The sequence below is a fragment of the Sminthopsis crassicaudata genome, chromosome 4 (genome assembly GCF_048593235.1).
Source record: "Sminthopsis crassicaudata isolate SCR6 chromosome 4, ASM4859323v1, whole genome shotgun sequence".
NCBI classification, from domain to species: Eukaryota; Metazoa; Chordata; class Mammalia; order Dasyuromorphia; family Dasyuridae; genus Sminthopsis; species Sminthopsis crassicaudata.
In genome coordinates, this window is record NC_133620.1 from 314,453,614 (window position 1) to 314,475,889 (window position 22,276).

Here is a 22,276-nt window from a genome sequence, read left to right on the forward strand (position 1 = left end):
TAGTCTTTCTTCTAGCACAGCTTGAAACCAGCTGCCCAATTCAGTTCAACTCAACAAATGTCCCCTAAGTGCCTGTTACCTGAAAAGTGTTATGTTTAGACCAGGGGCAACTAGGTGGCACAGAAGATAATGCCACCTAGCTGCCCCTGGTCCAAACATAACACTTTTCAGGTAACAGACAGCCTATAGCCAGGAAGATTTATCTTCCTGAGTTCAAATCAAGTCTCAGACATTTAGTAGCTCTGTGATCCTGGGCAAATCACTCAACCATGTTTGCTTCAGTTCCTCATCTGTAAAAATGAACTGGAGGAGGAAATGATAAACCAGTACAGTACCTTTACCAAGAAAATCTCAAATAGGAAATCAAACTGTCACTCTTTGCAGATGATATGATGGTATTCTTAGAGAACCCCAGAGATTCTAATAAAAAGTTATTAGAAATAATCCACAACTTTAGCAAAGTTGCTGGATACAAAATAAATCCACATAAATCCTCAGCATTTTTATACATCACCAACAAAATGCAACAGCAAGATATACAAAGAGAAATTCGATTCAAAACAAATGTCGAGAGTATAAAATATTTGGGAATCCATCTACCAAAGAAAAGTCAGGAATTATATGAGCAAAATTACAAAACACTTGCCACAAAAATAAAGTCAGATTTAAATAATTGGAAAGACATTCAGTGTTCTTGGATAGGCCGAGCGAATATAATAAAGATGACAATACTCCCCAAACTAATCTATTTATTTAGTGCTATACCAATCAGACTCTCAAGAAACTATTTTAGTGACCTAGAAAAAATAACAACAAAGTTCATATGGAAGAATAAAAGGTCGAGAATTTCAAGAGAATTAATGAAAAAAAAGTCAGATGAAGGTGGTCTAGGTATACCTGATCTAAAGCTATATTATATAGCAGCAGTCACCAAAAACATTTGGTATTGGCTAAGACTATTTCTTAGCCAATACCAAATATTAACCAGTCAATCAGTGGAACGGATTAGGTACAAAGGACAAAAAAGGGTACAACTATAGCAATCTGGTGTTTGACAAACCCAAAGATAGCAACATTTGGGATAAAAATTTATTATTTGAAAAAAACTGTTGGGAAAACTAGAAATTAGTATGGCAGAAATTAGCTATGGATCCACACTTAACACCATATAACAAAATAAGATCAAAATGGGTCCATGATTTAGGCATAAAGAATGAGACCATAAATAGATTAGAGGAACAGAGGATAGTCTACCTCTCAGACCTGTGGAGGAGGAAGGAATTTATGACCAGAAGAGAACTGGAGATCATTGTTGATCACAAAATAGAAAATTTTGATTACATCAAACTAAAAAGTTTCTGTACAAACAAAACTAATGCAAACAAGATTAGAAGGGAAGTAACAAATTGGGAAAACATTTTTACAGTTAAAGGTTCTGATAAAGGCCTCATCTCCAAAATATATAACTGACCCTAATTTATAAGAAATCAAACTATTCTCCAATTGATAAATGGTCAAAGGATATGAACAATTTTCAGATGATGAAATTGAAACTATTTCCACTCATATAAAAGAGTGTCCCAAATCACTACTGATCAGAGAAATGCAAATTAAGACACCTCTGAGATATCAGTACACACCTGTCAGATTGGCTAAGATGACAGGAACAAATAATGATGAATGTTGGAGGGGCTGTGGGAAAACTGGGACACTAATACATTGCTGGTGGAGTTGTGAAAGAATACAATCATTCTGGAGAGCAATCTGTAATTACTCCCCAAAAGTTATCAAACTGTGCATACCCTTTGACCCAGCATTGCTGCTATTGGCTTATATCCCAAAGAAATACTAAAGAAGGGAAAGGGACCTGTATGTGCCAAAATGTTTGTGGCAGCCCTTTTTGTGGTGGCTAGAAACTGGAAGATGAATGGATGTCCATCAATTGGAGAATGGTTGGGTAAATTATTGTATATGAAGGTTATGGAATATTATTGTTCTGTAAGAAATGACCAGCAGGATGAATACAGAGAGACTTACATGAACTGATGCTGAGTGAAATGAGCAGAACAGAAGATCACTATACACTTCAACAGCAATACTGTATGAAGATATATTCTGATGGAAGTGGATATCTTCAACATAAAGAAGATCCAACTCACTTCCAGTAGATCAATGATGGACAGAAACAGCTACACCCAGAGAAGGAACACTGGGAAGTGAATGTAAACTGTTAGCACTACTGTCTATCTACCCAGGTTACTTATACCTTCGGAATCCAATACTTAATGTGCAACAAGAAAATTGGATTTACACACATATATTGTATCTAGGTTTTATTGTAACACATGTAAAATGTATGGGATTACCTGTTATATAGGGGAGAGAGTAGAGAGAGGGAGGGGAAAATTTGGAAAAATGAATACAAGGGATAATGCTATAAAAAAAAGTTACTCATGCATATGTACTGTCAAAAATTTTTATAATTATAAAATTAATAAAAAAAAGAAAACCTCAAATAGGATCACAAAGAGTCATACTAAGAACTGAACACCACCATCTGAAAGGGTCTATGCTTAGAACAAAGATATAAAGAATCCCTTTCCTTAAAGTGCTCGTATGCTACTGCCCACACAGTTCTAGGTGTTCAGAGAATACAAATTTGCCCTCAAATTAGACTACGTGTAATTAGGAAGCCAAATCTACAAAAGAATTACTTAATAGTGTAATTCAAATTTCAATTTAAAAGTTTTATATTGGCCCCTAATTTTGGTTATTTAAATTTAGTGTTTTATGAATAAGAGATGCCTGAACAAGCACTCTTTTCTTTACAAAAAGGGATGATAATATTGTACTGAAGAAAGAAAAAGTTTCATAAACATTAAAGTAGGAAAGGAATAATCATTTGTACAGTGCCAAATTTCTCATTTGATCCTTAAAAAAACAAAACAAAAAACAACAACCAAAAAACCCAGCCCTCGTAAAGAAAGTGCTGCTTTCTTTTCATTTACAGATGAGGAAACCAAAGCAAACAGAAAAAGTCTTTTCCAGGGTCACACAGCTAAGAAGTATCTGAAGCTACATTTAAATTCATCCTTCCAATCCAGCATCCCTATGCTATCCACAGAAGTGTCAGTAGATAATGTTGTTATACTATTTGTTCAATGCTCCCCATGCCACAGTATTATCACCACCTCTAAAATATGTATCTCCTTACAGAATTTCAGCTAATAATTTTAACCAAGGGTGAATAATTCATCCATTCATGCATTATGCTTATGCTTAATCTTCTATTAATGACTATGTCTTGATTAGGACTATTAGCATATGCAAACATGCTGCTGAATCTGAGTCTGGTATGAAATGCAAATTTTGTGAACTATCATGATGTGTAATTTTACCAACTCAAGATTTCCCCTTGGGAACCTTTTCCACAAGGTAGAATTTTTTTTTTTTTTCTGTTGAATCTTTTCAACTCTTCATGACCCCATTTGGAATTTTCTTGGCAAATATACTGAAGTGCTTTGCTTCTCTAACTCATTTTTATAAATGAAGAATTGGGCCAAACTAGGTTAAGTGACAACTAGTTAAGAGGATAGAATTTGAACTAATTTTAATCTTTCAAGACCAGCACTCTATAAAATGTGCCACCTAGCTGCTACTAGGTAGTTATAACCAATTATAACCTATGACTTAAGAGGTAAGCAAGCCCTAGGGAGCTAAATGGGCACAAGAGACATTAAGAGACTTGACCAATGTCACATAACTTGTTAAAGATAATTTTTCTGATTCCAAGTCCAATACTCTACACACTAATTTGACAACTATCTTTACCTGAAACTTGCAAAATGCAACTATTTCCAAGCCCTGCTTAAGGCAGTAAATCCTCATTTAAATAATTAATTTGCCCTTGGGATAGAAGATTAAACAGAAGTATAGAACTCCAAGAATTCTACTTTGCATATTAGCTAGGATTTTTCTTTGCCAGGCTACAAAACTTTCAGTCTTCCTCACCTCTCAATTTTGACATGTATAGATTAAAAAAATCAGAACTTACGGATTCCATCCTAGATCAGCAGGATTGATGTAAAGTATTCCTGCTCTGGAAACTGTGGCTGGGGTGGCTGTCCTTAGGTGACTAATCTCAAACACTAGTCTCATGGTGCGATTCAAAGGGATTCGCTCATTACTGGCTAAAGTCAGAACCTAGGATGAAAGGAAAAAAAAATTATTTTCATACCTCAGAATACCCCCATAATGCAATATTTCCTTATAATCTGTAGAAGTTTGCAAAATTATAATCTTTTTGCCTTCAAGCAGGTCCTTGCAAAAGTCATCCACTACAAATTCAAGCCTTCTTTTTTTAAAATTAATTTTATAATTATAAAAAATTTTGACAGTATATATGCATGCATAATTTTTTTAAATAACATTATCCCTTGTATTCATTTTTCCAAATTTTCCCCTCCCTCCCTCTACTCCCTCCCCTAGATGACAGGCAATCCCATACATTTTACATGTGTTACAGTATAACCTAGATACAATATATGTGTGTGAATCCAATTTTCTTGTTGCACGTTAAGTATTGGATTCCGAAGGTATAAGTAACCTGGGTAGATAGACAGTAGTTCAAGCCCTTTTTTTAAGGAGTCCCATGAGAATTTTTTTCCTACCACTGCTTCCATCTGCAGCTTTTCTCAATGTCTAACCACCCTCACTATAAGGATGTATTAATCCCAATATCTAATCTAAATTGCTCACAATGCTTCTATTTTAGCCAGTTTCCTAATCTGTGCTCAGTGGATATAGAATATTGCTCATTACCATGTTAGATTTGTTTATTCTGAGTATAAGATCTTGGAATTTGTTTGAATACTGAAACCTTTATTACTAAAGAGGAAAAAAAGAGAGAGAGAAAGAAGAGACTGACTTCTCTGAAGGCTCCAACTCTGGCCAAAGTTGGAGCTAAGGAAAAGTCCATTGGGAATGATGGCCACATAGGGCCAGAAGGAGAGAAAGAAATTTTGCTTTTTAGTGAAATTCATTATTTGAAATATTATAGTAAAAGCAGTTTTATATTACTGAGAATTTAAAGCTGTATTTGATTGGATTTTAAGTTAAAATATAGATTACTAAAACAAAATGCCAGTAGCTTACCTTAGGGGAGGTCATGTTTGTATCTCCTTACTTAGATGGTATGCTGCTTTCTAGACATATTGGGTAATTTGTAAATTGAGTTATGCCTTAAAAATTTGTCAGCTCTATTGGGCATATGTATAAATTTTATGAAATTCTGTTCAAAGTTATTTATGAATCTTGAAGTTTATAGTTTTAAAAAGTGATTTAAAGACAAGGGACAAGAAAGATGCATTTGCAAAAGCAATTAATAGTTTAAAATGGAGCATCTAGTATTGGTTTAGGAGTGTTTAAAGTATGTGGGAGAAGGTTTAAGCAAGTGGGCATTGGAAGGAGAGAGACAGAGATGGTACAGGAAGAGATGGTGTGAGAAAAAGAGGAAGAGAGAGGAAAATGGCTTTCCAGAAATAGGGAACAAAAAGGCACAAACCCTAGTGAATTTGTCATGGGAAAGGAGATACTCAATGAGGTTGGGGCCTGTCTTTAGCTGGCAGATTGGATCCTGGGGGAATTGGCTCCTAAAAATCTGTGAGAAGTTGGGGTCAGGAAGCATTGTGAAATGGGGGAAGGGTGACCAAGTGGAAAGGGGCCTTGTCAGGTGATCTAATCTCCCTCCCCCCATTAAGTATGGTGGGTTTTTGTTTTGTTTTGTTTTGTTTTAACAAACTGCAGCTTCTTGCTGGTTCAAATATTAATTGATTCTTGTTCCTGTTTAAAAGAACAGCCTACATGGTGTTAATAACTGAATGTTTTATTTTTATTTTTCAAGTCTATAGCTGCTCTAAGAAGTTTGTTGGAACTGTCCAGTGTTTCTTCTCTGGGTGTAGCTGATTCTGTCCATCATTGATCAGTTGGAACTGAATTAGATCTTCTCTTTGTCAAAGATATCCACTTCCATCAGAATACATTCCCATACAGTATTGTTTTTGAAGTGTATATAATGATCTCCTGGTTCTGTTCATTTCACTCAGCATCAGAACTGTAAGTTTTCTGAAAGCAATTTATTTCTATTAAGATATCCCATCTGTCTTCAGCAAATTAATGTTTATTTAAATGCATAATGGTTTCCTTGGTTAAGGAATATGGTCAGAAATGTGTTCTATAATTTGATAGGGCTATTTCTAAAAGTTTAATTGATATTTTTAAGAATCTTTCATATTCTTTTATGTGAAATTGGGTATTCTGTATAAGTTTAATTGGTTGTATTGATTGTATCCTGAGATTATGCCTATCATTTAAAGGACTTCTGAAAATAATAGTTTTTCTTTGTCCTTTTGAAAATGTTTCTGTTAGATATGAAAGATAACTTGAGAACTTAATGAGACAAATTTCTTATTGTCATCAATATAAGGTTTGGTATTTCTAAAAGTTTAATATTTTAAAGAACCTCTTGGATTCTTTTATGTGGTATTAGGATTATTTTGTATAGGATATTTTATCTAAATTTTAATTGACTGTATTGGGCTACCTGAGGTCATTTAAAGAGCTTTTGAAAATAATAGGTTTTTTTTTTTCCTTTTGAAAATGTTTCTGTTCTGGACAATATGCAATTTGGAATATTTGTCTATGTTTTGGGTATTTTAAAGCAAAATGATTTGTATGTATAATGTTCACTTGTGAAACTGTCTATTTAGATATGAAAGAAGTGAACTTACTGAGACAAATTCTTACTGTTATAAATATAAGATTATGATAAATGTTTAGAATATATTTGAAACTTTGGTTAATGGGATTTGTTATTGGAAGTAAAATTTCTTGGGCTTATAGTTAATGCTATTTGGGAATTTTAAAGCTCCATCCTCTGACAGTTAGTGGGACAATTTATATGTGGTATGATTATTTGATAATTCAAGGGAGGATATAAAAGGAGGAAGAGATAGGAAATTGGGGAAACTGGTATATTTTTCTCAAAATACCTGAAAGAATGTATTGGTCAACCTGCCATCTGGGGGAGGGGAGAGGGGGAAGGAAGGGAAAAATTGGAACAAAAGGTTTTGCAATTGTCAATGCTGAAAAATTAGCCAGGCATATATCCTGTAAATAAAAAGCTATAATATAAAAAAAAAAAAAAAACCCAAACACTGAAAGAATGGAAATCCTATTCACTTTGCCTTAGGCACTTCTGCCTCCCCTCCATCTCACTGCTTCAGATTGATGATTTGCTGGTTATGCTTTAATTTTGAAATCCCTTATTCTGTTGGAATTGCCCTGGCAGACTCAGTTTTGGGGATTGTTTTTTAGAAACAATCAAAAATCAGACACCTGTCTTGGGACTGGCAGTCTCTCTGATCTGTTTTTCCACTCCTGTAACCCCAGTTTCTTAATTAGTATTTCAGCATTTTCAGAGGACCTTGCAGTTTAGTATCAGGCCTCTAAGAGTTCAAGGTTGCCTGCCTTGGTCTAATTATGCATACACTGCTCAGAAATCTGGATCTTAGTAGCAGCTCCTGTTCTATTGAGGCGAGACAGGTGGAGTTATTCCAGGCCCCACTTTTTCCCCCTTTTGGAGTCCCTGAGAGACTTGGGGTGCCCTCTTAGGATGGGCAGCAGGACTGTCTTGAGCACTGCTATTCCCTATAAGCAGAGGCTGAGTTAAATGCACAAATGAGCACAGACCTAACTCACAATGAACTGTCCATCTCACATTGGATTCTCTTGCTGAGATGCCCCAATTGTAGAGAACCTAACATGCTTGCAACAGGGAGCTTTCTGTACTGCTGATTAACTCTGGAGTTATCAGGGAGAGACTTGTCCTTGCGATATGTTCTTTCATTTTTCTAGTTTTATTTTGGTTTATTTGCTTTACATAGGGTTGGTCAAAATTATGGTGTTAAGACCTATCTAGAGGAAGGTAATTCAATGACTTGAATATTCAGAATGAAGAGAGTGTGAAAAGTTGTGCCACAATTTTTTTTATTATCCTGACTCAGTTTCCCTAAATTATCCTGCCTCAGTTTCCCTGAATTGTTCTGCTCAATCCTACAACACAACCCCTCCCTCCTTATCATGATGATCCAGATAAGGAGAAAGACCTTCTACCTTAGACATCATCAGAATTTTGGGTGCCTCTTCCCATTCTGTAATCCCAGTTATCAGATGTCCCCCATGCCTCCCCTCATCCTGTCCTGTGTTCCAGCTCTCAGCACCCTGACTCCTCCCCTGCCTTGGTCTACTCCGTTTCTGAGCCACATGTATATATGTCATTGAGAACTCGCATTGTTTGCTGGATTCTTGGGGATGATAGTCTCATTTAGCCTTGGGACCAAACCATGGATCTATTTAGATCCCAGTAAATCTCTTCCTTTCAAATAAATTATTAAATACTCTCTAATCTCTATCTTGCCTCAGTTTCTCTGGCATTACAGTAGCAATATATTGACAAATTGATGACTGGAGATCAGCAAGAGTTTCAAGATGCTATCAGCTGTTATTGATAACTTTCATAATAAGATAAAGACAATTCAGACAGGACTAGGTCAGCAAAAGGGGATGGGCCATTGAATTTCATTTCCTAATTATCTGAACATGTTGTTTAACAGGTATAAACAGATGACTTGCTGAGTAACAGGTAATACAAAAGACTGAGTGATAACTTTCCCAAAAAAGTCTACCTCAACACAACCTCCTCCAACATTGATTGACAAACAAAGCTGAAAACAATGGGTTACTAAGTCAGCATAACTTTTAGTACTTCTATGAAGTCAAATAAATGCCTCCCTGGAAATTCCACACACTTATCACACAGTTGGCTTACTTATAATTTTCAGTAAACATGTTTTGTTTTGTTTTTCATTTGAGCTGTCATTATGCCAAATTTTTCTAATCTAATTATACATTTGATGTTTCCCACCACTCCCTCACCCAGTTCAGGACTTTATTTATGTTTTTGGCATTTTATCTTATGTGTTTCACTTCCCTGTTCCAGTGTACCATGGTCATTATAAATCTTAAATCATCATCACATATTCCTCTTTGCTTTATTTCATCTAAAATACTGATTTAAATCCTTCTTTGGCCATACAAATCATTGGCTAAAATGTTGAATAGGGCAGGGTGGGTCAAGGATATTTAGCTTAAGGCCAATGTGAGGGGACTACTTTAAAAAAAAAATTCAGTAAATGGTGCTTTGAGTAGGTTAAAAAACAGATCTTCCTTTTACTGAAATTCACTCTGTAACAAACAACAAGGTGCCAAAGCATAATATACTTTCTGACTTTGGATTACTTTGGATTATTGTGGACAAGAAAGGGTTTTACTGCAAATTCAAGATAGGCTTATCACCAACTGATAAAAACTATAAAAAGGAAAAGGATTAAGTCCCCAACTAACCTTATTATCATCCATGACAGTGTTTAGGGATTCAATCCACATGGGATCTATATCCCCATCCAGAACAATCCATTTGGGGCCTTGATGAGTTATGTTAGCCAGGTCTCGCATTATGGTGGAAAAAAGTCCTGTGTGATAACAGAATTTAATTTAGTTAGCCTTATTTTCAATATATGAAACATTACAGTCTTCAAAAAATGGAAATTGTATTAAAGTCAATCAATAAGCATTTATTAAGCATTGCTTTGTGCTAACAATTGTAGTAGGTATAGGGGACACAAATACAAAATAAAATTATCTCTCCTCAAAGAGTTTATATTGCTATTGGGGAAAGTTGCTGTTCAATCATTTCAGTCACATCTGACTCTTTATGACTCCAAATGGGGTTTTCTTGGCAGAGAAACTTCAGTGCTTTGCTATTTTATTTTCCAGTTCATTTTACAGATGGGAAAAGTAAGGTAAATAGGGTTAAGGAATTTGCCCAGGGTCGTAGAGCTAGTAAGTACTTTGAGATTCAAACTCAGGCATTCCTGACTCTAGGCTTGCCACCATCTAACTGTTGTGGAAGGTAACATATATAACACTGGTAAATACATAAAAGATACAAGGTCATGGGGAGGGGCACCTGCAGCTTGGGAGATTAGAAAAGGTTTCATACAGGACAAGCTTGAATGAATCTTGAATGTAAAATTTTTTTCTTAGTTTATTACTTCCCTTCTAACCTTGTCTGCATTAGTTTTGTTTGTACAAAAACTTTTTAACTTAATATAATCAAAATTATCCATTTTGCTTTCAATAATGTGCTCAAGTTCGTCTTTAGCCACAAATTCCTTCCTTTACAGATCTTTTGTTGTTCTAATCTGGTTATATCACCACTCTTTAAGTCTAAGTAGGAAAGTATAGAGAGAAAGGAGCTCAGACTGGAGTCCTGAGGAACACCCACAGTTATGAGATGTGATATGATGATACAACAATATGGTCAGAGAGTGAGTGGCCAAAGAGATGGGAAAAGAATCAAGAGAGAGAAATGCCACAAAATTCAGAGAAGAAATTGGGGTCAGTAATGTCTAAAGCTGCAGAAAGGCTTAGGATGATGGGTGAGTGGTGCAGTATATAAGATGTTTCACCTGGAATCAATCAGGAAGACATATTCAAAAGCTAGCCATAGGCACTTACTAGCTGTCTGACTTTGGGCAAGCCATTTACCCCAACTGCCTCAGTTTTCTCATCTATAAAATGGGCATAATCACAGTACTTCCTCCCTAGGGTTGTCCTGAGGATCAAATGAGTTAATATTTGTAAGTCATTTTGCGATGATGATGCAATGATAGAATGTCAGTCATGCTTTTATTATATAATTATATTATTATTATATTATTATATAATAAGGATGAATCTTGAGAAAAGAACATTGAGTTTGGTAATTAAGAGACCACTGGTAATTTGGAAAGAATAGTTTCAGGTGAATGATCGGGTTCTTGGGATGATAGATTTAAAACTAGAAAAGACCTTAGTTGATTTTATAGATGAGGAAACAAAGGCCTAAAGAGTTTAATTGCCTAGCATCACACAGAAAAGACAAGAGTCAGGATTTGACCTCAAATCCATTAGTCTGATCACTATACTACACTTACATGCTTTTTGGAAGTCATATTGTAAAGATCTGAGAAGGAATTTTGAAAGGGAAGACAGGAAGTGGAGGCAGCAAATGTAAACAACTTTTTCTAAGAATTTGGCTTTTAGATCTAGGATAACTTGAAATAGGATCCATGAGAATTTTTTTAAGAGTTGGAAAGACATGGGCACATTTGTAACTGGCAAGAGTTTTCAGTAACTAGGGAAAGATTGATGATTACAGAGAGAAAATGTTGGGTGAGTGGGTGAGTGGGAAGGGATTTGTTAGAGAAGGTCAAGAGGGATGAAGTATACATATAAAGGGGATAGCCTTGGACAACAGAATCATCACTAAACCAGTGATGGACCATCTACCTTATTAACTTTCTAGTCACTCATTCAACAATATGAGTTATAAATGAGATATTTGACTAGGGGGAGTTTATGTTTTAGGAGAGGAATTATTATTATTATTAAATATTATCTTATAGATACATTATATATTACACATTATTAAGTATGTCAATCACAATGTAGTAAGTTTACAAGTGTTAAGTACTATGAGATCAAGTGAGAGAGAAATACTTTCCAATTGAGAAGATTAGTTTTGTAGAAGTGACATTTTGATGAGGTTCGGAGCAGGGCAGAGAGTTGTGGGAACCCCTTCTGGTCGGCGCAGGTCCTCCATAAAAGAATTAATGAACCCAAAAAGTTAGACTGGGAAAAAGAAGTTTATTGGTACTGAGAAGTCATCCTCTGCTAGGAGGCTAATTTCCTCAGTGACAAAGTCCCGACAGAAAAATAAAGGTCTAGCAGAGAAGTCCTGGCAGAAAGATAAAGAGGGGTTAACACTAAGTAAAGGGTGTATTCTCAGTAGGCAGGGGGTCCTTAAAGGTGGCTATGCCAAGGAAAGAGAGAGAGAGAGAGAGAGAGAGAGAGAGAGAGAGAGAGAGAGAGAGAGAGAGAGAGAGAGAGAGAGAGAGAGAGATTCCTTGGCATGGAATTGTCCTGCTTTGGCCCTCTGCAAAGAATTGAAGGAGCAGATGCCTATTTTATCTTGGCTGGGAGCTGGGGGCATTTTGATTTGAAATCAGATGGAGATCTTCTAATTGAATAGAAGTTTCAATTAAATGAGATTACTATCCCCAGGCCTAGATTTCTAGTAGAATTGGGACAGCTTACTGGGAGTGGTTCTGAGCCAATTTTCAGCTCAATAGAGATGGATAGAAATCTAGATCTCCAGCTAGATGAGACCACTTAAGTTCAAGCTAAGTAGGAGTGGGTCTTGGACTCAACTAGTCCCACCAGTATAACAGAATGAAACCACTTTATTTTGATTCTCTGGGGTAGGTCACAGAGGCAAGAGTCAAGGAGAATTCCTCCTCTTCCAAAAATTTCTCAAACACTTCACTTCATGGCCTCCCCACACACACCCCAAGTCAGGACAGTATTAGGGTTCCCCCATCAATTTGAGCTGGACTTTAGTGAACAGACCATTTGCTGTTCCCTGAACTTAGCATTTCATTTCCAGCGGATGCCTTTCTATGGGCTTTCTCTCATTAGAATTCATTCCAGCCTCATTCAACTCTGCCATTTAAAATCCTTGGTTGGCTTCAAGGCTTAGTTAAGATTGTCACTTCCCATGGGAGATCTTTCCTGATTTCCCTATTGGTTTTCTTTTTCTCAAATTATCTTCTGTTTACTTATTTATATGTAGTCATCTCCAGTGGAATATAGAGGTGATATATTATTACCACCTCTTATCTGAATGATCTGAGTTCAAATCCAGCTTCAAGAATTTACTAATTGTATGACATTGGGCAAGTCACTGAAATTCTGTCTCATTTCCTCACCTACAACATGGGAGTAATAACACCTACCTCACAGGATTGTTGTGAGGATTGAATGAAATGATTGTTGTAAAGTGCTTAGCATAGTATCTGGAACACTATATACATATTAACTATTTTATTGTAGTTATTATTATGATCTTTTTCAAAGTCATTTAGACAATGAGTTCCTAAAATGGAGGAACTCTTTTGCCTTTCTTCTTATCCTTGCTGCTTTGCACAGTACCTGGAAGGTACCTGAAGGATGGATAGGATTTCCTATATGGAAACATGGCTAGGGCTTCAAATTCCAGCCTGAAGTTCTGGATTTTATTCTGTAGGTAGTGGGGAGCAATTGAAGACTTTGAGGAGGGTGATCTATTTATAACTGTACTGAATGACCTGTGTCTCATGCACCCATAGTATTTTCCTTCAGTAATGTATAATATATAGTAAGTGTAGATATTCAGGCAGCAATCACTGGAAGGAAGCTCATTGGTTTTTACCATCTTTCCACTCTCTTGTAGCAGGATTAATGATGCCAAAGAGTTCATCACATGTAACTGCTTTAGGGTCAAGATCCACTGCAACAGCTTTTCTTTTCATGTTCAGATATGTCTTATTGAGGGATTTCAGGACCTGAGAAGAAATAAATGGCAAGTGATTAATTATACATTGAACCTTTCATAATTTTGGTAAGGGACCAAATTTGTCTTAGTCCAGAAAGGGACTAAAGATAAGAAAGCATTTTTTAACAGACACCAGTAAATAATAATCCATACAAATGCAACAAAGTGTTGGTATAGACAATCCAATCAATAGATAATCTCATATCATTGGGGAACGAGGGGGGTTATGTGACTTTTAAAAAATGGTTTGACATTTTTACTTCTACTTGCTTTCTCCAGCTTATACACATTATGGCAAGGGAAGGAATAGTGAGGTATATCAGATGGCAAAGTAGGAAGCCAATCTATTAATTTAAATTTTGCTGCTAATAATCCACATGTAGCAAAATACTAAAATATGCATGTTACACAAACTTTTACAGTAGCAAGGACTGGAAACAAAGTGGATGCTCATTAGTTGGTGAATAGTTGAACAATTATGACTTGTTATTGCAGTATAATAGGATTGCATCATCAGAAATTATGAATATAATGAATGCAAGGGAACAAATGATTGATTATATGAACTCTCACAGGAGGAGATAAATGGGACCAGAGAAATTATATACATAATGACTGAAACATTATAAATGAAAAGAATGATATGATGAAGCTGAAATATGAGTAATTGTGATACTTAGACTTGGGCCCACAGTGGAGAAAAGGGAAACTGAAGGGGAAGAATGTTGCATATACTGTCAGATGTGGCCACTTAATTGTTGTTCAGTTCCAGGACCTGGGGAGCTGGGGAGTGTGTAGTGGGGGAAGGAAGATAAAGAGCCTATATCAAGAAATGACAATGGTATCAAAACCAAAGCTATCCCCCATAAAGTTATTTAATTTAAAAAAAAAAAAGAATGATAAAGGAAAATGGAAGTCCATTAAAGGCAATTCTTATGTTAAGTGATTCAAAGGAAAAAAGAGATGTTATCTTTTCAGATTTATTAGAAACACACATAAAATGAAACCCAACATATGTCAAATCTTATACTGATTAGAATGCTTAAGTGTACACCTCAACTGTGCCACTGCTCTAGATATTCTGTAAACTTGTTAGTAGAAGCCTCTACAAAGAAATACTTTGCCAGGACAAACTCAGGCCATCCCACCAATAAACTAGAGCCATAATTAGTAATGCTTACACTCTTGGAAAGTACCACAAATTGCACCTAAGGTTAAGGGCAATATCATCTTCTCTCTTTCCTGGTTTGAGCTAAAGATCTCATTTAATTATGAGTATTCTCTAGTACAACTTAATCTGTATAACTTCTTCAATTTCTGTTTGCTGTTTTTCTTCAATGAATTCAATTCATTAAATAAATGAATTTACTTGACATATTAGCTATTTATTGTTATGCCTCAGTTTCCTTGAATTGTTCTGTCTCAATTTCCCTGGTAGCAATCCCCCTTCCTAACCATTAGGACTGAGATAATTAGCACTGGGAGCCCTGGCTACTCTAGCATTCCAAGGAATCATAAAACTTCAGATGACTTATCTCAGATGTTTGGGCACATCTTTCTGGTCTCAGACTTAATGTCTCCTAATGTCTTCTCTCCCAACTTATCAGAATTTATGATCCTTCCTCCTTATCCCCAACCTGTCAGAATTGAATTTATGGTCCTTTCCTGGAGTTCCTGATCATCAGTGCCCTACCCCCTCTTGCCTTTGTTTCCTTGATCATTGAGCCTTCTGAGAGTCTCTGGAATCCCTTGCTTGTTGTTGGATGCTTTGAGACAAGAGTCCCATCCACCTAGTTGAGTGGATCCTGTTTGGCTGCCAGTCAAACTCTCCCTCTAATAAAATAATTTAAACTTATTCTAATCTCTATCTTGCTTCAGTTTCTCCAGCACTATAATTATAATGATCTTTTATGTAACCAGTGTTTGATAAGAAGTTAAATTGGAAGTATAAGCTCTTTTTTCCTTTAATAGAGCTTAGAGAAGCAGTTTTTGTTCTGAGCCTATCATTTCCTAGGTTAACAAATATAATTATAGCTCAATAAACCTTTCAAGTAATGGTAGAAAGAGCATGCAACTTTGGTGGGTCTCCTGAGGTTTGTGAGCTCGTGGTTGGCATGCAAGTGGTTGATGGTTCTCCTCTACACAGAGAGAGATGGGTCACTTCTCAGATTGTATCTGGTTGGGTCACCCACAAGCCATGTCTATATATTTAGACAACGCAAGTGAGCACAGGTATCATACAATCAATGTGAGTCTTCCCTTATCAACACAGACCACAAACTCTCCACAAGAACAGATTTCATGAATTGACATAAGCAAAAAAACCCCAAACAAACCTGTTGGTCAACTTTTTGATGATGAGCCTCTCTGAATTAAGTTAAGTAAGCCATTGAACCCATAGTTTGGTAGGACATGGTAGGACATACTTTTCAGTGGCATTGATTTTGAGGGCCAAGGGTCAACTCCATGGCAAGACAGACAACTTAAAACAATGAAGAGACCACTCATCTAAGCAGAAGAAATACTATATATAGCATGTGAATGAGTTAAGGACAAGAGAAAAAAAATTCCAGAAGTTATATTTCTAAGGAGCTCAAACATGCATTGAGCCAAATGGACAAGCTACTAGAAGCCCAAAGGTTAAAATTCTGGGGTTAGACAGAAGAGAAGCTTTTTTTTCTTAACAAAGAATTGCCTTCAAGCTAGTCCTACCAAATAGAAATTCTGTTTGGACTGGGCCTGAAGTTAGAGGATATGGAAAATAGAGGGAGGTTACTGTGTAAGTCAATGCCGTGGACCTAGAACTAAAGGTTAGTTATAGTGGCTTCTATGAGGACTGGAAGCAGGTTCTGCCTTGGCTTGGAAATGATAACTGAATTTACACATAAGATCTTGATTCTAGAAATAATAGCTGGCAGGTGTGGGAATTGATCTAATAAGAGAGAAGAGAGACTAAGAGAGCTTTTACATAAAATGTGCTGAGAAAGCAGGGTTTGACAGGAACTCTTGTGTATCTGTAACCACTCTCTGTTACTTGTTATTGTAACCAAGGTAATTTCACTGTAGGGTTTTATAATGACCATTTACATTCTCTGAAATGAGGCTATTACAGTTTTTGCAGAGAGCTGAGAGGAAGAAAAGAATTGAACTCATTCCATAGATGAATTTTGGTTTGGGGACTATAGAGAGATCTAGTGGCAGTTAAAAACCAGAAAAGGGTACCAGTAAGACTAGGGAAATGTTCTTGGTGATTCAAGGGGGGAAAGAGAGGATCAGTATTTTAGGGTATGTTAGGATGGTACCTCCTCACCCTCAACAAAGTAGTGCTATCTAACAAAGAAGAGCTATGTCAGTTATGTTACCACAAGGGATTCCCTTTCCTTATCCACTACTGTAATGACTGCATTAGTACCCTGGATAGCTTAGAGTAAGCTGCAGTCAGGATAAGTAAAAGTCTTTATTCTTAGTCTTTTTGGGGTCGCCTCAGGGGAATAGATATAGGAATCCCCACACCTCTTTTCTCTCTCTCCACCACCAAAGAATGATCCAGCTTGTCCTACTCCACCCTCTGATTTCTCTCACACTTCTCTGTCTACACCGACAGATCCAGCCAGCACAGAATAGTTGGGCAGGATCATTCTCCAAGCATATATTAATAGAGTATTGTCCAATAGGTAATTAGCCTCAAGTGCTGGACTATTCAAGTGCATCTCCATTTCAGCCCTTTACACACTCCCACCGGGAATTTAGCTACTCTTCCTGCCCTACCCCCTCCCAAATTCTCATCCGTTTTCATTCTACCAGTCCTACCCTCCTTACTGAGGTCAAAATTTAAGAGTTAAGACCTACCTTGGAGGTGGGGGTAGGGATGAGTGGAGGATTTGAAGAAAAGGAAACAAAACCCCATTTTGATATTACATAAAAAGAAAGAACAGAAGGGTATCAAGGGTGTGCAAGGAAGAGGGAAGAAATAGAGGAAGTTACTGCTAGATCCTCACTTTAGCCAAAAATCCAATCTCCCATGCCCCATTTACCTGGGATTTACCCGTTCCTGCATTTCCAATTATAAACACAGAGTGTCTCACTTGGAGTAATTCCTCTAGCTGTACAACCTTCAGCACAAAGTTATCTTCTGCCTGCAACTGCAACTCAAGAATACTCTGCTTAATGACCTAGGATGGACAAAAAAATTAAACATTTTTCTTATTCAGGAGGCAAAGCATGGAGCAAAAACTACATAAGATCATATAAAAAGTGGCACTATTCTGTCTGCCCCCAAGAAGAAAATATTCTTATAAAAAGGGGTTACAAGCTTTCAATGGTATATGCCAGTGTCTTCTTCCTTCTTCCCTCCTCCAAATTTGGAGAAAAGGGAGTGAGAGGGATTTGAGAATTCACTACAAAGTGATAAGATTAGTCAACTATGGAGATCTTCCCAAAGAATATCCTTCTCTGAATTGGTTTGCTAGTGTGTTTCAGACATGGGCTATCTTTTTTTTTTTTTTTTTTTTTTTGAGGCAATTGGGGTTAAGTGACTTGCCCAGGGTCACACTCAAGCTGCTTGAGTTCAATAAGTTGATAATTTTGCATAGCCTGCAAATGATATTATTTATATTTATATCCAAATGGCCTGTGGCAGAAAAATGGTTCCTCACCTCTGTTCTAAACCTTCCAACTCCCAAGAAAACATGTCCCTAAGAGTCTTCATGCTCTAAGACCCTACATCTTTAGCCCTCTTTTATTTTTTAACTGTCTTCCTTTTGCCCATTCATTTTCATTATTTCATTATTTATTACCTCTAACTGATTGATTCTCCACATCATTCTCTCCATCTCCAACCACTCACCTGAAAACTTTGTTGTTTGTTTTTGTTTTTAGAAGTGCCTTTCCAATTGCCTACTGGATATGTATATCTATACTGCCTGGTAACACTTCAAACTCTTGAAAACTAAAATATGTAAAACAACTCATTCTGATAGGTGGTATAGTGGATAAAATATTGGATGTGGAATTTAGCACTCAAGAAGACTTGAATTCAAATTCTGCCTCAGACAATTATTATTGTGTAACTTTGAGTAGTCTCTTATTTGTTTCATCATTTGTAACACAGAGATAATCTACCTCCTAGGTGAGAATAAAATGAAATTATATATGTATGAACGGACATATATATATATATACATATATATATATATAAAACACTATATAAATAGTAGCAATAGAAATGGTTTAAAAGCTGACAAAAAATTATCTTCCTCTGAAAATCTGCTCCTCTTCCTCCTAACTTTCCTATTTGTTGATGACACTATCCTTTTCCTAGTGACCATAAGTCAAAACATCTCTTTTCTTTATTGCCAATAAATTATCAAGTTCTGGCAAGCCTCCCTTTGTGTTTCTCATCTTTTCTGTTCCTAGTGCCAGGTTCAAATCTTTATTCCCTTATCTACATTGTAGTAATCATGTCCTAACCAGTTTTTGTGCTTTTCATTCCTCTTTCTCCAATTAATCATTCAACCCATTGCCAGAGAACTATAATATACCCAAGGGACAGGTGCTTAGAAATGTCACCCTTCTGCTCAAAAACCTTCAATGGTTCCCTTTTGACTAGAACACATTTCCAAGTATGTTTTCAAGGTCTTCCACAATCTGGTTCTAATAACCTTGCTAATCTTATTTTATACAGTCTATTTCCATCTTATTATTTATTTGTGTATATGTTTTATTCTCCTACTAAAGACAAGCTCTTGAGGGCTGAAATTACGGGACATTTCCTAGCACCTAGCATAGTGTTTGCTTTCATATAGTTGGTTAATGAATGAATGGATAAGTAGTAAATATTAAGAAAAAGACAGACGTCATTCATCCCTACGTTTGCATATACAACTTAAAACATAGGAACCAACCAGACTGATGCAGTGTGAAAACAGAGAGATGTGAAGATCACAATTACACTGAGCTATAGTAAGATTTCTTAGCATCTAGAAATAGCCTTACCTTTTCAAAATTTAGATCGCGTTTTCTAGGAACATCCAAAGCTGGGAACAGATCTCCAATCAGTCCCATAAACACAGGTAAGTCATCTGTTACTATTTTTGGAATATTAAAATCTCTCAATGCTCTCATGAGGACTTGGTCTTCTGCACGGTTGGGATCTCCTCTTTTTAGGGAACCAGCTACTACTAGCACAGATTTGATGGCCCGCAATCCCCAATCATAATGATCCTACCAAACAAGTGATCAAGAACATCAGCATGTATACTAAGCAACTTTATATATCCCAGAACTATATCAAAGACTATGCTTCTGTATCATCTGCCTTTCTCAGTGGGCTTTCTTGCAGCAAACTGCTGCCTCCTTAACAAAACCCAAGAGATGCCCTTATATGTATAGGACATGAATATATATATATATATACATATATATATATATACATATGTATATGTATATGTATATGCAGGACATCTGCAAGTTTTAAGAAATCTCCTTCTGGGTACCCTTACTACTCTTTTTTCAGATTCAGTGCATATTTTAAATCAATTCTACAAATCACACCCTAAGTTCTCAGTGGTATAATAGTATCAGATAAGCAAAAATAAACAATCTAATAGCAAAAGTATTTAATTAGACATAAAACAATATATATTACAAGGAATAATTAAATAGTGGAATCATTTTTCCCCACATATGAACTGGATATAACTTCTTGAGATGATGAATAAACTTCCCAGGAAGAATTGTTAGTTGGGTGGGTAAACTGTCTCTCTGTACGTGGGAAGGGATAAAAAATTGCTAATCATTCAGTCTTCTTTTAGCATTCTCTCAATGACTAGCATGGAGATTTTTTTCAGTCCCTTGGAGATATCTTTATTTGAAAGCTGGCTCTTGGATTTTTAGTACACTTTGAGTGGAATTGATCACCTGGGTTTCTCTCTTTTGAGTGTACCTGAAGCACCAATATTGATGTAGCCTGCTACATCAATCTACTTTAATTCTGCTCTCTGCTTAAGTAATAGTACTTCCCTTTTCATTCAGAACCTTTCACTATCTTGTTTATCAATATCCTTCTTAAACTATGGTGCCCAGAATGAAACACAACAATACAGATAGTTAGAGAAGGGTCCTCCTCATACCTGGAATCTATTGCCCTCTTACTTCAGTATAAGCTTTTTTTGACTGCCATGCCACACTCTTGATTCATAATGAGCTTGCAATCCATTAAAACCCTTAGATGTTTGTTTTTTAAACAACTACTATCTGTACATTCTTACTTCATGTTAGATTTGTGAAGTTGATTTTTTTTATTTTATTTTTTGTTACTCAAGTACAAATAGCTCTCCCTCTCTTTTCTTCCTTTTTCCAGTTCATACTACCTGACCTAGTCCCCATGTCCAGATGCAAGTCTCCCAGGGGATTCTAATGTATTTGAACTCCCTATAGTATACACAAGTTCCCTTGCCTCAATATTGTGAGTTCTAAAAGTCATGCAAAAAAGCTACCATTAAGGGTACCCCCATTACATATAAAAAATGATTGACCTAGCTAGGTTATTTACATCTTGGGAAATTAAGAATGAAAAAGAAAGCAAAACCATAAAGCAAATCTGTCCAGATATTGTGATGGTAGAGTGTAGGTGCTTATAGTAGAAGAAAAGAACAACAATATATCCCTAGACCAGTTTTTGAAAATATAGCTTGCTAGTTCCTACTTCCAGACTTTTTGCATCAAGAGGCAACTTTCTAAATGGTATGACTTGAGCAATTTGCTGAGGGTTCCTTAAAACCAAAACTATTTGATGAAATGTCTCCATTATTAACAGTACCAACAACTCATTATATATTATTTTCAACAAGCATTAATAGAACATTACACTGAACTAATTAACTAAGTGCAAGTCACTGTTAGGATTCATTCCTTTAAGGTAAGACATAGATATCTCCAAATTATTGTCAAGTATGGAATATTCAGAAAACAGAACTAATCATATCTTCTTCTCTCTTTCATGGCCAACTTCATAAATCAAAGCATAATATGAAAACACTTACCTGCTTAGAGAGTAGCTCTTTGCATAAGGTATAGAGAGTAATGAACTTTCTTGCCAGAAGCCTAGCTTCCAGAAAGCCCTCAGCAACAAGCATGATCTCACATATAAGTTCAAAATCTGGGACAACCATAGCACAGGGTCTGAAAGAGATACATCCAATAAAAAACTTCTTTTTTTTTTTAAACCTTCTCAGTCCTACTATGTCTCACCTGATAGAACACAATGTACTAGAATTCCCCCATTCTTTATGGAATTGGCTTAAAATCCTCAAGCTTATTTTTCTTTTCTGTTAAATTTGTGCCTTTTTTTTCTCAAAACACAATATTTCTTCAGAAAATAACTTTCATCCTCTCTCCATAACAAAAGTCACTGTCTTGTCTATGTCTGTTCAAAATATCTAATATGATTTTGGATGATATAATTTTATATTTGCTTAATTAATTGCTTCCTAATTGTTTATATTCATGGCCGTAGAGTTTGAGATACAAAAAAAAAACCTTAAGAGATTATATAGTTCTAACTCCCTCTCTATATTATAAATGAAGAAACTGCAAATCAGGAGCTTAAGTAATTTACCGAAGATTCCACATAAATAGCAGAGAGCCAAGACTACACTTAGGTTTCCAAGTCCCAAGTTCTTTCTCCCTATACCAAGATACTATGCAGATCCTATCTCACAGCCAGGTGCAGAGAGATAAAGT

General features: G+C 36.1%; 1 protein-coding gene across 1 annotated transcript in view; it reads right to left on the reverse strand.

The window, feature by feature from the left end:
- DNAH17 (dynein axonemal heavy chain 17) overlaps positions 1–22,276 on the reverse strand; it is a 288,979-nt gene that overhangs the window by 113,611 nt on the left and 153,092 nt on the right. The window contains exons 39-44 of the mRNA XM_074260267.1: positions 21,577–21,715; positions 19,529–19,756; positions 17,569–17,706; positions 13,412–13,544; positions 9,463–9,590; positions 4,055–4,203 (exon numbers count right to left, since the gene is read on the reverse strand). Coding sequence (XP_074116368.1) covers positions 4,055–4,203; positions 9,463–9,590; positions 13,412–13,544; positions 17,569–17,706; positions 19,529–19,756; positions 21,577–21,715 — 915 coding nt within the window. The remainder of the gene's footprint in view (positions 1–4,054; positions 4,204–9,462; positions 9,591–13,411; positions 13,545–17,568; positions 17,707–19,528; positions 19,757–21,576; positions 21,716–22,276) is intronic.